Raw genomic sequence first — 16,597 nt, 5'->3', positions numbered from 1 at the left:
TTCACTGCACAGTTTTATTTCCATCTATTTGAAGTGTACAGAATGGTTCCTGACACAATAACACAGTTATTAGAGAGTGGGTGTTTTCATTACGGACACTTTAATGAGTCTCACTGCGCTGAAGTAACACCTGCTACATTGAAGGAGTGGAATACACCTATCAGGCATAACATTATGACCACTGACAGGAGACATAAATAATCAAGTATCTGTAGGGTGCACTGGAACAAGCCAGAGGCCCCTCCCCTCAGCCCACGGGACCCAAAGGCCCCCTCTAACAACATTCTGTTGCCAGACACCACAGGACACCCTCAGAAGGCCCATATCCATTCTCTGATGATGTTCTGGAGGCACAGGGGAGACTTACACAATATTAGGAAGGTGGTCATAATGTTATGCCTGATTGGTGTATACTGTAACACAAGTCATCTCATCTTTATTTATGGTCTGCATTGGATGTTTATGTATTAGATTTATTCAAACATTTAATGAACCCATTTACTGTTGCTATGACAAAATTGTCAACAGTAGGGCAATAAACCAAATTAAAACCTTAATATTCTACATTATACTCATAACACAAGGTATTGGCTGAGGGCCAAACTTTGAGAAGCCCTGTTGCAGCAAATGTCTTAATATACGTTTGAAACTGTGCTCTCTGTTCTGGTAATTCTTCGCTAAAATTTGATAAAGCCTCATGTAAGACATGGAAAGGGTTTCAGCTGTGTTCCGAGTCCCCTTTCCAGCCACCCTCCTTTTCTACTACAATTTCAAGAGGCACTTAATCAGGGATATGACTCTTAAAGATGTCTGATTCCTGGACAAACGCCACCCGTTTATTTGTAATGAAATATCACAGTTCGGCCGCCTCTTTGTGTCTCTCGTCTTTATGTGGTCATTATCTGGGACATTTCGTTCCTTGCTCTCAGGCTCTAAACACTGAGTGCTGTTACCGGGTGTTAGACTGAAGTACAATCTGAATTATTGTCACTTTTATCTGACAAATAAAACACATCCTGTGGCTCGCAATTTCTCCCTTTGGCTAATTGGTGTGCCGATGCGTCAGCAGACTGCCGCGGACTGTACACCTATACCCATGCACACACACATTCTGAGATGTGCAGTTGAATGAAATAAACTGAATTACAATCTGGAAGAGTGCTCTGATTGGCCAGGGTATGTGACAGACAATATTATTTAGCGGTTGATTTGGCAAGAGTTCATCTGGGCGCAGATTTGACAAACAGTTCCGCACCGATAACTTCAGAAATACGAAAGAAACACGGAGTATGCTATAACAACTAGGAGAATGACCAGGAAAAAAAAAAAAAAAAAAAGGTAACAAATGTAACCCTGGGTTTTATGAATTCACCCTGTCTTGGGGCCAGGAAGAATAAGGTAGTCCAAGAAAGAGACTGTAGGCATATGTGTTATGCATGTGTCAGTTACAGTGTAATTACTTTCATTGCCAGAAGGGGGAGACAAACGCAATCTGCACTGTAGCTTTAATGTTTTTCAAAATGTTTTTATTTTTTATCATTCAACTTTTTTTTAACACAAGCCTTTTGTCTCTTACAGACACTTTTTTTTGTCTGTGACTTTACATAAAACTCATTAAATCCTGCCAAAATGAATCCTTCCTTCATTTATCCTGCTTGTCCCTCATCCCTGATCCCATCCTCCTCCTTGGAGAGTGCTTTGTCAGCCGTTCAAGTTTTGTTTAACACTGCTGGTTGTTTCTTATATTTCTGTCCATTTCGCTCTCTCTCCCTCTCTCTTGCTCTCTCATTGGCATATACTGTGTGTGGCCTTTACATTACAAAGTCATCTGCATACTGTAGTGAAGTTTTTAATTGTGCCCTTTGAGAGTGCTATGTCAGGAGCCCAAGTTGTGCTTGACACTGTATATCGCTCGGTGTCCGCATGCATCATAAACCAGGGAAGCAGCCAGTCAAAATTAACGATGACAAGGCTGGGATTTTGGCCAATTAGCATAGAGGCAGTAATTTATGCAGAGCGTTCCACGTGGCTACACCAATGGCAAGCTTTGGAGGTTAGATGGGTCATAATCATACTATGCTCTATAAACCATGGGCAGGCTCGTGTCAGCACAATGTTTGTTCCCACTGGTTCCACACTTTGCAATAACAATGTTAGCGTTAGAGACCAAGCAGCAGCTACCATGGCTGTAACATGAGAAATTTCTTAACGTTAACAATCTCAAAATTGGAAACTCCAGTGCATTTTTTTTTCTTAATTTATTGTTGTTTTCTTATTGTTTCGTTTCCAACTTGGTCAGCATTACAAGCTTACACAAACATAGCATTTCACAACATCTTTATGTATTATCTTAAAAAGATAAATGTATTCCCCAGCTGTTGCCTTACACATCCAGCAGACACAAAGAAGCATTAGCATTTATTACGAGTCATATTACGCTTCATATTTGTCTTTCCACCGAATCCTAGTTACTAGCTTTTTCTGTCTGCTGTTTGGTGCTGGCCACACAGTGTTTTTTTGCATTATTTATATAATGGTTTAGTGAGACATTGAACACGGTGTAATGTTTTTTTTGCTGATTAAGAGGTGTCTCAGCCCATTGACTGTATTTAAAAAGGGATTAATCCTCCGCAATGTCACCCATTAGTTTTGTGAAGAGTGCTTTTGAAGCTCAGTGTAGGTGGTGCTGTCATCTCGGTGGTACTAGTGTCTGCCTAAAGCCGAGGACACGCTACAAGATTTTTTGCGCGATTGTACCTACAATTCCCAGTTGGGCAAAGTCTGCACCAGTCTGCTCTAGTCTGGGACGCAAATCTGCAAGTGTGTGAGGGGAACAGGACCGGACCTGACCTCAGTTGCAGGCAAACGTGTTTGAATTTTTTAAGCCGAATCCGGACGTGGTCGGCGGTGTGAACTGATTGCCGACCCAACTCCAAACACGCGTTGCCAACAGCAAATGAAAAAGAGATGGTGGGACGCAGGAAATAGCGTCGGAAGACGACGGGAAGAAGCAGGAATGAGAGAATAATGATGCCGAACATCGTGAGCGGGAGAGTAGCAACGAAGCAAACCCGGACCACACAAATAGAGGAGAAAGGAATCGAGTTGTGGCATGATCACACATGCCTGTGTAATGTTGGTTGCGCTGCATACGACAACTTTTATAAAAAAAAAATAAAAGTCACCCCCTTTACAGTTGACATGAATGGGGAACTTGGCTATAGAGCTCAAAACTGTTGAACCAGGCTGGAAACTTGAAATATCAGTGAGAACCCCTCCTGACGCTTCTACGTCAGAAACTTTTGGTCAAGTATTTTTGCAGTATACAAATGGGTATGCAGCTGTTGTAGAAAAACTGCTCCAGTAGTGAATATTTAGACAATAATACTAATGAATGTGGGGGAGCAGGGAATGATTGTTCTGAGTTCAGGGCTGCTTTGGTGTAAATATTATATTTTCTAACAAAATACTTCTTGAAACAGTAAGATTTGTTTCTTTTGGCGTTTGGAGATATGTTCATCATAACTTAAACAGCTTGAAAACTTTTCTGCCAAATCATTCTGTGTGTTTTCTGGCACTTTTCCCTGATTAAAAATTTCTTACTTTTGTCAGTGCCGTGGAACCGGCTGCCCCGTCTTTAGTTCTCATAGGACAGTAGTTACATTTGATGTGTTAATAAAAAGAAGGAAAGGAAGGGTAAGAAAGGATATTCCTGTTTCCATCAGCGGTTACTCTTAGTCTGTCGTTTTTATGACAGATAAACGTACTGAACTCCCATTTCCACCGTGTGATAGTTGAAAGCTATGGAGTATATAACCTATAAGATTGTTCTTTCCTTTCTCATGTCAGGCCAGTTATTACATTACAACTGAAAGGTTTTCATGTCCATTTTTAATGACTGTTGTATAACCTTTTCATTGTTGAGATGGTTGTTTTCAGTTTTTTTGTACAAAGTGGCAGATAGATGAATAGAAATAACACATCAGTCAGTAGTACATAACCTTTTCAGCGCGGAAACAGACTCTATTGAGACAAATACTTGCTGGCAAGTGCCAGAAAATGTCATTATTCTGCAAAGGCAGCTGGAAATAACTCCCTGTTTAGCAGCGTTTTGAGAATTTGAATGGAAACGTAGTGATTCTGGTGAAGTCATTCTGAAAGTTTGTCTTCCGCGACTTTCCGATGTTTCTCATTTGTCGACTGTCTTTATAGGCTGTTGACTCTGATTATGTAATATGAGTGCTGGTGGAAACCTGTGAATAATTCAGATTTTTAGATCATAACTCCAAAACGAATCTCCCGTAGTCTCCACTTAACATACACCGGCCCTGAACTTTACTGACAAAGTGCGTTTTAATTTGTCACCAGTCACCATCCAACTACATGACACGAGTTGCATTTCCTTTTGTAGTTACAGTCTGCTTGAAGATAAAGATGTTTCTGGGTCATTATACATCACAAGATGTTTTTTTATTTTTCTGTCGTGATGCGTTTGATGCCAGTTTCCCAGTTTCACTCTGTATTTGCGATGCTTTATGTAAAACATGATTCTGTCCCGTGGGAAGAAAAAATAGAAGTGTTTGAACACACAAATTCAGCTTCTGTCATGCTGACAGCTCCAGACAGCACTGAATCCAGTTCAGAGCGTTAAAACATTCATACTCATTATATGTGACTGCTGTCGGTTTTTATTTTTTATTTTTATTCTTTTGCTTTTATTTTGAAAAAGTCACTCTTGCTGCCTGTGGCTGCGAAGAAAGAAATAGATTAGAGTAGCGTCCACAGGAAAAAAAAAAAAAAAAACGCATTCATGAGGGATGGAGGAAAAACACACCTGTCCTCAGGCTCCAGACAAACGCTTTCATGGACACACACACACACACACACATCAAAAGCCAAAAGCACATGTGTACACACATATTCAACAAATGTATGCACACTCTGTCCCTCATAAACAGTTTTTTGTAACAGCCTGTATGACCCAAGGCAGTGGGACACGAGTTTCATTTTGTGTGTCCGGCAGCAGCTTCCATTAGACCTGATGTAATGTCCAAACTATAATGGACCCGAAGAAAGGCTGCATTAAGACACATTGGTTTATGTACCCGGGCCAGACCGGGGCAAAATGTTCCTCTGCCCTATAAATGAAGCCAAAACTTTCTTTTTTTTTTGTTTTTCCTTGTCTGTGTGTTTTTGCTATTTCTGTTTTTCTTTTTTTTCCTGGATAGATCTTTCTAATTCTGCTTCATTCTCTGCAAATGTGCTTGTAGATTTTCATCGGAGAGGTGTCCATGTACGTGATGAAATCGACGAGGGAAGCTCTCCTGGCCCAGGAGAAAACCATAGTGACGGGAGACTGTTGTTACCTCAACCCCCTTATCCGCCGCATCGTACGCTTCATAGGTAGGAACTTTGCAACATTCCCCCGCGCCCTGATCTGCCCTACGGAGGCTCATGTTAGCGGTGCAAGTGCAAGGCGGTGACTGACAGACATGAAGAAATATGTGCGCTCATCCTGTCACATTTACAAATGCACTTAAAATAGTTTTATTGTTATCTTTTTGATTGTAGCTCCCAATAAATGAGTTTATGCGTTAAATCTTGTATGTTGTTTCTTAAAATCTGTACTCGATCATGGGGAGTGCAGTGCCGTCGAGTCCTGCCAGCGTTTTCCCGGTGCGTCGCTTCAGTGCAGCTGCGATGAACCGGAAGACCAGAAAAAATTATGGATCACTGATTGAAATAATTTCTCTCAGTTCGCCGTAAACATCCACATCCAGTGTGCAGACGGTTATGTTTGCTTGGTTTATGTCTGTAGCTAAGCCATCACATTAGCATTCAGAAGAATATCAGCTCTCTCTCAGGCAGACCCATCACCATCGCATATCAGTGCTGCTTGATTTTCTTCGGCTGAGTTTTAGAACGTGCTCAAGTTCAGGCCGTTTTATGTGACGCACAACTGCATAAGAGCTGTTTACGAGTTTAATAGCTCGGGAAATTATACCATACATCAGACTCATGATTGTTTTTTTTTTTGGTTGTTTGGCTGTGGACAGTTGAATGTGGGTGCTGTCAGTCACCTGCGAGGGGAGCTCCGATGCAAAAAAAGAAGACCCTCATGGTTCAGACCTTGGTGATTTATTTTGTTCACACAATTTATTCTGCGAAGGGGAAAAAAGGAGGGCGACCCTCGACGAACGTGGTCACCAAGTTTCCATGACCTGTGGATTGCATGATATATAAGCGGGATAATCTATCTCTGCGTTGTGTCCGAGTCACGTTGACGCAAAACAGCGAAGGATGAAATGAGACGATGAGGCTGACAAAGTGATCCAGAGTGACGGTGGCATCGTCCTACAGTATTTTCAGTAATTAGTGTCACAGGCATTGGCTGTCTAACATTAACCCTGCCCTCTAGAAGTGTCTTTGGGCAAGCCATGTCTTTGCCCTTTCAGAGCAAACCAATAGAAATGCAAGTATCTCTTACGTAAATAGTCAAGAGAATTATATTATCCATCACTTATCGTTGGTGTCTGCAGAAATGAATTTAAAATACTTAACTGAACAAGACATTTGCATCGTTACTGCGATGCGAGCGTGCTCATCAACGCGTGGCGATGAATAAGAAAAGTCACTCTTTGGACACGCCTGCCAGATGCGGCCCTGCACACATCCTGCAGCCGTGCATTCACACAGTGCAGCCAATCAGACGAAGCCTCTGCAAGCCGTCAGCCACGCCGAGATTAATAGGTGTCAGTTTGGTGTCGAGGTTAGCTAGGAACATGGCTGTCATATCGTCGTAACCAATATATTTAACATTGTCGCACATATCAGGTTTTTCCTTCATATCACACAGGGCTAATTTAAGTAGTACAGGGCTAAGCAGCAAGATGGTAGTTCAAACCTCTCGCTGTGCAAGTGTGAATTAAATCTATAACATACGGTATGCTGGTACTGATAGCAGCAAATCCCATTGGGTTGTCCTGTGCTCCTCCTGAGTTTACGTTTTTGAAATATCTGGCTTAATGTCATGTTAAAAAGTCCCTTTCAGAACTTGGATCGTGATTGGCCCATTTTGATTTAAATAAGGTCAATGTGCTGGTGTTTTAAATACAGCAAACTGGCTGACTGAACGGATTTCAGTAATTCTTTAGCAAAGGCGCCAACTGGGATCAAGCCAGGCTGTAATGTATTTACTGCAGAGTTTCTAATGTTTAATTAAACATACTTTATCAAACGTATGGTATCAAATATACGCTACAGGTAAACTTTAAAAAAAATAAATAAAAATAAATAAAATGATAATGATAATAAATAAAAAATGAACTTAGAAGACCTGTAACTGTGTTTTCATGATTTATATATATTCTCTATTGCAAAAAAAAAAGCCTCTGCAGAACTGGGCAGACTGACAGACTCTGTTCTGGTAGAGGAGGTCTGCTGGACTTTCCATGGCATAATCCAGAATATACTGTTCATTTTAAAATAATACCCATACAATTTATAAAACAGTTATTAAAAATTCATCAGGCCATTTACCTAATTCATATTTCCATCTGCTCCAGAACTATCTCTCGAATTACTGGATCACCGAGGCTTTTCATTTCCTGCTCCCTCGCTCGCTCCCATCTGCTCTTCCCTCGCCCTAACACCACCCTCCACCACCGACCTCCCCCCACTCTATTTCCCTTAGTGCCCTTCACACAATCACGTCTCCGTATCCCTCGCAGGCACCCCCTCGCATCCCACCTCTGCAGCCCACCACCTCCCACCCCCTACCTGGATGACAATGCAAAGCAGAGTAATTTCATGGCTAAGCAGGCCAGATAATCAGCAGCCATATTTCACAGCAAAAGGAATGCAGACGCAGACACTGGTCAGGGTTGGTGAGCCGAAAGTGTCAGTGCAATCATTCATACTAAACGCTGTTTTTTTTTTTCTCCTGTGTTTGTTGTCCACTCTCCTTTCCTTCCAATTTAACTTTAGTTAATTCCCACACTCCAGCAGCATAGAAGCACTCCTCTTCTTATACATGATTTATACATGCTACAAATCAGACAAAAACAAATGTCTATCAAATCTCTGCAAGGTGTGATTTGTTCCTGATTTCACGTGCTGAAAACCAGAATCGATACAGGTTGCATTCAAAGATCATCACCTGGGTTTGATCATTTAAGATGACACTGTATCTCATGTGTGTCCAGTGTAGCCATTAACTTGTCAACAGTTTCAGTTAATCAGCTCCTGGCTAAACTGATATTTAATCAATGGGCTTGCGCATTCAATCTTAGTTGAACTAATCTGTGTACGGAGTCAGACTGCCAAAAACAGCATCCTCTGCTGGATCTCAGAGATCTGCAGAAAAAAGCATTTTTTGTTTTTGTGTGATGGCTTCATTGTTCTGGGCTCGTGCAGATTCATGATTTATTCTCACGTCTACTGTATCTGTGTGCCCCAGGTGTGTTTGCGTTTGGCCTGTTTGCCACAGACATCTTCGTCAACGCGGGCCAGGTGGTGACTGGCGGCCTCTCGCCCTACTTCCTGTCTGTGTGCAAGCCCAATTACACCGGCACGGAGTGTCGTTTCAATCACCAGTTCATCGTCAATGGCAACATCTGCACTGGGAACCCCGTCGCTGTGGAGAACGCTCGGAGGTCCTTCCCGTCCAAGGACGCTTCGCTGAGCGTTTATTCTGCTGTTTACCTGACGGTGAGAGGAATGCACTCACACCATCGGCATTTTACACCTAGGTTATAAAAGAGTTTTAGGAAAAGAAAATCAATATTCCAAAAAGGTTAATCTTTCATTCACTGTTAAATGATGATCGTATAAATATTCTTCGTTGAACTGAAATATTCAACTTGAATTTGAAAACTCAAATTCAAATTTAAAATTAAATCTCTGATCAGCCACAACCTTAAAACCACAGGATATGTTAGGCAGCAGGTGAGCAGTCAGTTCTTGAAGGTGATGCATTGAAAGCAGGAAAAACACACATCCTGTGGGATGTTTACAGTATGCAGTGGTCGGCACCTACCAAAGTGCTCCAAGGAAGGACAACTGGTGAACCAGTGACAGGGTCATGTGCACCCAGGACTTATTGGTGTATGTGGGGCGTACAGGCAGACCCATGTGGTCTGAGACAATCATAGAAGTACCATTGGTGTACAAACTGCTGAAAAACATCAGTGCTGGTTTTGATAGGTGTCAGAACACACAAGTGCATCACCGCTTGCTGCATATGCTGTTGTAGCCCATGTCGACTTCTGTCAACTGAGGAGAGCACTAATGAGCAGTGGGTGTCGTAATTGGACCACGGAGCAATGGAAAAAGTTGGTCTGATGAGTCATGTTTTCCTGTACGTCATGTGGCAGGGTATGGGTTAAACACCAAGGGACGAGGTGGCAACAGGACTCACTACGTTGCCCTGGGCAATGTGTCCCTGGGAAACCTTGGTCCTGGCTTTCACATAACAAATCCCACCTACATAAAGAGACACACACCGTATACCCCTTCATATCCATAACATTCCCTACTGGCAGTGGCCTCTTTCAGGAGGATAATATATGTTGCAAAAACTGTTCAGTTTGAGGATGAAGAGTTTAAGGTGTATACTTGGCCTCCAGACTCCCAAAATCTGTCCAATTAGGCGTCTGTGGGATGTGTTGAAATAGAAAAGTCCTTTCTATAGAGGCCCCAGGATCTGCTGCCAACGTCTTGATACCCAAGGTATCACTGGACACCTTTGCAGGTTTTGCGAAGTCCATGACTTGATGGGTCAGGGGGACCAACACAATATACAGCACAGGCAGGTAGTTTTAATGTTGTGAGGTGTATTTTTAATAAAGTGTAGACAAAAGAAATGCTGAAATTCTGCTTCTGATTCACCAATTAGGATTGAATGCAATAGTTCACATCTTGGTTTAAACAAACAGTCAAAGATGAAAAGAACTTTTTGGCTTGTTCAAGTTAAAGTCATTCTCTACACTATACTGTGTCTGGAAATTGAAAACTGGATCAGAAGTATGATTTCCTGTGCAGAAGTGCAACTTTTTTGATCGAGGGTCTTCATGTTTCTTGAAATTGTGTTGAGGAATGTTTCACACAAGCACCGGGTGGTTTTAGGCGTTTTTTTGGAAAAAAATTGGCCTGAGGAACACATGAAAAAAGGGGCCGTTTGAAGGGCAGCTATTTGACATCAGAGTGATAGAGTGAGGGGCTCGGCTATTAAAAAGTGAAAAAGAGAGCAGAAGCACAGATTTTATCAGCGGGAGCAAGAAGAATCCAAGGACAGCTTGTTGATGAAAAAAAGATTTGATACGCTCAAGTTCAAGAAGGGAGAATACATCTAGGAACACTGAGTGTATATTTTAAAATTCTGACAGTCCTCGCAAAACTTTCACCCAAACTAGTAAGTTCACGTATTAGGTTCATCTTATAATCTTTTATTCTCTGTGTTTTGGAGAGATGTTCCATTCTTATGATGTAAGTTTTTCACATTTTTTCTGATCCGTTTTACAAGCCATCTGTGATTTGTGCTATCTTGAACTGGTAAACATTGACTACATACATTGGCTCTGGATTAGACTTGCTTCAACAACCGTCTACCTAAAGGACACATTTGCATCTTCACGTCTTTGGTCTGATCTGATCTGTCCACTGTCTCTCCCTCCTAGATGTACATCACCAGCACCATCAAGACCAAGTCCAGCCGCCTGGCCAAGCCCGTGCTCTGTCTGGGCACCCTCTGCTCGGCCTTCCTCACCGGCCTCAACCGGGTCTCGGAGTATCGAAACCACTGTTCAGATGTAGTGGCTGGATTTATACTGGGATCAGCCATCGCGTTGTTTCTGGTGAGAAAGACAGAAGTGTGGGAGCAAGGGTTAAAGTGGGAGAGAGAGAGAGAGAGAAAAAAAAGAGGGTGATTATTCTGAGGTGCATTGTGGTCAAGGCTTATTTTCAAATTATAATAATAATTTTCTGCTTCATTTTGGAACTTCCCCAAACCAGTAATTACACGATTAATTCAGTCTGCAGCCCCCACAAAAGCCTGTAAAATGGGTTTGGTGCCATTTCAAAGTCCATCACAGAATTCTTATGAATCCACACACACAGCAGAGTTCTTTGTATTGATTTCAGTGATAGTTAAGTGTTGAAGAGAGGCCACCCAGCAAGTAAAAGTTTGAAATAGGGTTGCTCATGAAGCGGTGGTGGGAGAAGAGGTTGTAAAAGTGGATGAAGCTTGGTTTATACAGGGCTTGAAGGGAGTTCAGATAGAGGTAACTTAGGATAGAGGCGAGGGAAGTCGAGATGAGAGAAAATAAAAGGTGACACCTGGATTACTACTGAGACCGGCCCTTGCCGTGGTTTCCAAATAGCCCAGTGAGGAAGATAGGACAACCAAAAAGAGAAGAAAGTTGAGGTTTTAATTAATTCTGAGATGACGTTTACTTGAAGGAACCGGTGATCTGTTTAATTCTTATCCTGTTCTCCAGAGGTGATGGATCTTGTTATCTCTCTTATTAAAACAATTGCCATAAAGTGTACAGACTGGACTTGCCTCTCCAAGCATGGCAGCAATTTCCCTGTTCCGCAGTCCGTAATGCAAAATTAAGACCAGTCCCCCGTGATGTGTTGCCAAACAGCCCCGACCTCTGCCGAAAATTGAAACAGCTCTGTCAACATCAGATCTTGCGCTCAGTGTAGTTATTACAGCTGAAACCCTCAAGTTGTTTTGCGCTGAAGTGGAAAGCCCGCCGAGGAGAAAGGAAGGTGAAGGAAACCCCCCGCCACAAATCAAAGAAGATTTATTTAACAGCCTCAGAGGCTTCATTACTTGTAATTGCTGCTAGGCCCCGAGTGTCAAAGCAGGAAGGAGTATAGAATAGTGGAGAACTTGGCAGAGAAGGAGGGAAAACTGAGAAAAGAGGAAATGTCATATTGGTTGCTGTAGGCTGGGTGGTTTGATATCTTCTTAATTTAAAGCGTACGGTTTACTATGTTTAATGTTTAAGACGGTCACAATTTGACTTTGGCGTGCTGAAGTTGCTAATTATAGCTAAATGCAAAGTACATCTGAGGCTGACGGGAATGCCAGACCTTTCGGTGGTATTTGGTGACGAATCAAAGGACTGCACGCATTAAGATTATGACCCTCCAATGCACCTAGATGCTCAAGACAGCGAGCTACATGAGATGATCTCGTACAGAAGAACCTGCTCGTACATCTTAAACTAATAAGAGCTTGCACGGGATTACATGAAAGATGGGTAAACCCCGTTGGAAATCAAGGAAGTGTGGGGCAATAAATAGTGACAGCTGTGAGATTTACGGGACCGTTAGGAGGGGGTCAAGACTCTCTGTGGGGTTTCTCAAGGGTGAGCATTAGGACAGGCAAGGTTGAACCATAGAAAACGCTCAGTTGCCGGTAGATCTTGGTCTAAATACATGCCTGTGTGATTATGGATCACCTTGACGTGCAGTTATTGGCAATCATTCCTGCTATTGTCATTGATGTTTTCTTCTGGCACCAGTGAGGTCTAGTATGAGCAACATTGAGCAGCTTGTCCTTGGAACACGTGGAGGAGGAACCACTGCACCCCTCTCTGTAATGAAGGATATAACCGTTCGATTACTGACCTATAAAAATTGACATACGTTGAATCAGTGATCTCCGGGGAAAGATGAAGACAAGAAAGTCAATCAGTAACTCAGCAGTTTTGAAACTGCTCATTTCCAGCTTATTATCAGCACACCGTTAACCGAGGCGATCTGCATCTCCCCCTGCAAAAGGACCCACCGGTCCTGATGAGGCTTGTCAAGATCATGTCGGCGTTTTGATGGATTGCTATCTTGAGAGAAATTAATTAATAAAGAGAGAGAAGAAAGCAGGTGGAGTTAAAATCCCTGTAGAATCAGCGTTCGCAGACAGGAGATCTGAATGGGCTCATCAAACAGGGAAAGCTTTTGGTCTTTAAAGAGATTCGTCCCCTGCCAGGAGATTGAGGGATCAGTGTTAAGCACTTGGTTTTGGCGCCAGGATGATGTCGGTGCCGTAGGAGATAGAGGTGTCCACTTGATCCAAGAAAGAGTACATGCGGACATGTTGAGTCTGATAGAGGCAAAGCACCCTGGAATTTTAGACGAGTTACAAATGGAACCCCTTATTCAAGCTAAGGTATATCCTTGTTATTCTGTTTACCTTTCCCATTATGCTGATCGATTGTCTTTTAGTACGCTTTAAAAAACAACCCAATTCTGAGGCACAAAATTGGATCCTAGGGCAAGTGCTTGCATGGATTACAAGGCACAAAATGGACTGCCCAACTGCAGCCTTTGGGAATGCACCTCAACTGAATGAAAACAACAGTGCTAATATCATGTATTTAAAACTTCCACACAAACAGTTTAGACTGCTGCCAATACGGATTTAAATGATTCATTGTAATGCTGTAAGTGTCATTCTGAGATTCTGGCCCACCGGCTGTACTTCACTCATTTACCTGGTCTATGAGCACCAGAGATTCACTGTCCATGAACCACCACAAACAAGGAAACCTTGAGCGTCCTCCAGCAGCGAATCTCCCCGCTTCATTTTCTCTTTTTCCGCTGCCCGAGGGCACGAATGGCGCCTGTTGGGGTTGAATCTTCCTTCCGGCTGCCTACTTTGATTAACTAGTCCATGGAGGAGTTCAGGAAAGCAGCAACCTTGTTGTGTGTTGCACCGTTAAGAGAATCTGACTGATGGACAAAAAAAATAAAAATTTACAATAAAATGAAATTTACAGACTGCAAAGACAAGTGCCCAAGAGCATCACTGTTGGCTGCACAAAATGATGGCCGATTTGTAGAGACTCATACAACGTTTGAGTTGTTACACAAATATAAACTATGTTACTGCAACAGCTTTTTCTGTACCTCTCTCGAACAAAACAAATTCCTTTCATTTGGAGCTCAGTGATATGAAATCAAACAATGAAATCAACAATACTCGTTATAAAATGCGGTGTATTTGTAAAAAACAGAGTTGCATCTGGTGAATGACACCACTTTAAAGTTACGTTTTCCCGACTGAGTCATCCCATACTGTTTATATTCCCTTGTATTTCCCTTATAGAGGCTGGTAAAATTGTTAGGCAGCTTGTCATTCAGATTATGAATATCAGGGCTGGGTGACGCTACTTATTTCCAGAATCGATTTGAATCTGATTCACACATTTCGATTCAATTCAGCTCAATTCATCTATCAATTAATTTGGATATATTTCAGTGACAAAAAAAAATAAAACTAATGTTGTCATTTTCATACAACGTTGCTCTTGTACTAATCTTGGACTAATCTCCCAAGATTTGTCATGCGAAACCAGTCTCGTGAGACCACAGCGAGATTTATAGCGAGAAGATGCAGGAAACTGCATGTATTTGCAAAATTGGTCCAATGAAGAATGATTTGAATTGCAAAAATTAAATTTTTTAACCCAGCCCAAATAAATGTTATTCAGTAGATTCTCCTTGTCCTGGCATGAGTTTTGGTCAGTCCACAGAATGAAACCTCTCAACAGCTACTTTATGGATTGCTGTGAAATTTTGTAAAGACACCCAAGGTCTTCAAAAGGACTTAAAGTTTCCTTGTTAAGTCCCTTCCTATTTTTGGTACTGAGAAAGGTATCTTAACCGCCGAATTAATTCACTTGAAATATATATTTATTTTGATTATATATTTGCAGTACTTTGTGTTTACAAGTAATTAGCAAGAGTTAACATGCCATTGTGCTAAATTAAAGTGATGAACAAGGTAAACAAAGCTCGGCTAGCTGTGTTTTTGCTAGCATGTTAGTATACAAATGCTAGCATGAGCTTAAAGCGCCACGTTCCATACAACCCAGAAGTTGGAAGTCAGAGCTGGGAACGAGGTCCCCACTAGGTGTCCACATTCCTGTACAACAAGTCGTAAGAACAGGATCCATTACAGCCATGCTTGTGCACTAGCCAGATTGAGAGCGATAGCAGTTGAGAACTATGCATTACATGTTATGTTGCTCATACAATCGCAGCAGTAACATGGCCATTGATAAAAGTTGGATCATACTGTATGTAAACTGACTCGAATAGTGTGTGTGTGTTACAATGTGCGTGGGGGGAGGGGGGTACGTAGGGCTCACCCATGAGGAAGCTAGACTGGATGAAATAATAAAGTTCAGCTTAATGAAAACATTCTCAAGCACTGTCATGAAAACGCAGGAAGTTCAAACAAAAGAGCTATCCAGAGGAAGGAAGAGGTGATCAAGAAGAAGCAGACAGAAGCAGCGAGGAAACACAGCAAGGGAAATCAACAAACAAACTGACAGGAAACTAAAGCAAAGACAGGACTATATATGTGATAGGTTAATGAGGGACAGGTGAAACTAATGAGGGGAGGAGAACAGGTGACAGGTGAGGGTAATCACAGGGTTAGACAGGAAGTAAGGCTAACTTAAATGCAAAAAGAAAACTGATTACACAATAAAACAGGAAATAGGGAAACTGGATAACAAGAAGCACCTGAACCTAATATCAATGGCAGAAAGTGAAGATAGACATTGTATAACTAAAGCCTTTACAGGGACCTGTAAATTCCCCAATATGCAAGCATGGCTACGTATCAAATAAATATGTACTGTGACAGTTTTTAGGTTATGGCAAAAACAATGATAATAATTTGTCTAAATAATCTTACCTACCTTGTTTTATCATCTGTAACGGCCTGTCTGCCTGTGTTTGCAGGGTATATGTGTTGTGAACAACTTTAAAGGTGTCCACAGCGCGGCGGCCAAACAGAAACCCGAGGAGTACCGCGGGCTGCCTCTGATGACCTTCCCCCGCGTAGAGAGCCCGCTGGAGACCCTCAGCGCACAGGTAGCAAAAAACACTTAACTCGGAAACTCAAACACCGTAATCTCTCTGACGGCCTTTATCTTTCTTCATTAATTGGACAAAGCCCCTCACGGCTTTGGGCTTAGAACTAAAATCCCTCATCAGATTTGCGCAGAGTTTTGTGTACTGGAATCTGGTCTGTACAGCTCTTACTGTCATTTGCCCTGATGTATTTTTCTTATGTCCTGCTCCAGTTTGTAATTTTCTACAAGGTTGTGATTAATCTAAAGATAGCGTATTTTTTTTTTTTTAATGAGTCATATATTTGTTTCACTGTACTGTATATTCTTTCTTTCTTTTTTCTCTCTTTCTCTCTTTCTCTCTTTCTTTCTTTCTTTCTTCTACACAAAGCAATGACACATGACAGGCATGACATTTGCACTACACCCCCGTCCTCCGCCCCACTTGCACAGAAACTCACACAGAGCACACCTGGCACCAGCTGACAATGACTCTCCTCTACATTTTCATCCTCGCGCCTTTCCCCCTCTTCTCTCCTGTCTCCTTTCCTTGTTACCTCTTTCCCTGTCTCTCTCTCTGTCTCTCTCTCTGTCTCTCTCTCTCTATCCTTATACCTCTTCCTCCATTCCCACTCCACCATCCCTTTCCAGAACCACTCGGCGTCGATGACGGAGGTCACATGACTAAGGGGGCAGCACCGGGTCACGTTTGCGTCTCCACAGCA

General features: G+C 42.1%; 1 protein-coding gene across 1 annotated transcript in view; it reads left to right on the top strand.

The window, feature by feature from the left end:
- Window positions 1-16,597, top strand: part of plppr1 (phospholipid phosphatase related 1) — a 48,779-nt gene extending 32,182 nt beyond the window's left edge. Inside the window, exons 4-8 of the mRNA XM_084571636.1 lie at window positions 5,271-5,403; window positions 8,459-8,709; window positions 10,677-10,853; window positions 15,763-15,894; window positions 16,264-16,597. Of these exons, the coding sequence (XP_084427762.1) occupies window positions 5,271-5,403; window positions 8,459-8,709; window positions 10,677-10,853; window positions 15,763-15,894; window positions 16,264-16,269 (699 nt within the window). The 3' untranslated portion in view covers window positions 16,270-16,597. The remainder of the gene's footprint in view (window positions 1-5,270; window positions 5,404-8,458; window positions 8,710-10,676; window positions 10,854-15,762; window positions 15,895-16,263) is intronic.

The sequence above is a fragment of the Chelon labrosus genome (genome assembly GCF_963514085.1).
Source record: "Chelon labrosus genome assembly, chromosome: 22".
Classification (NCBI taxonomy): domain Eukaryota; kingdom Metazoa; phylum Chordata; class Actinopteri; order Mugiliformes; family Mugilidae; genus Chelon; species Chelon labrosus.
This window is presented reverse-complemented; position numbering and strand designations above follow the sequence as displayed.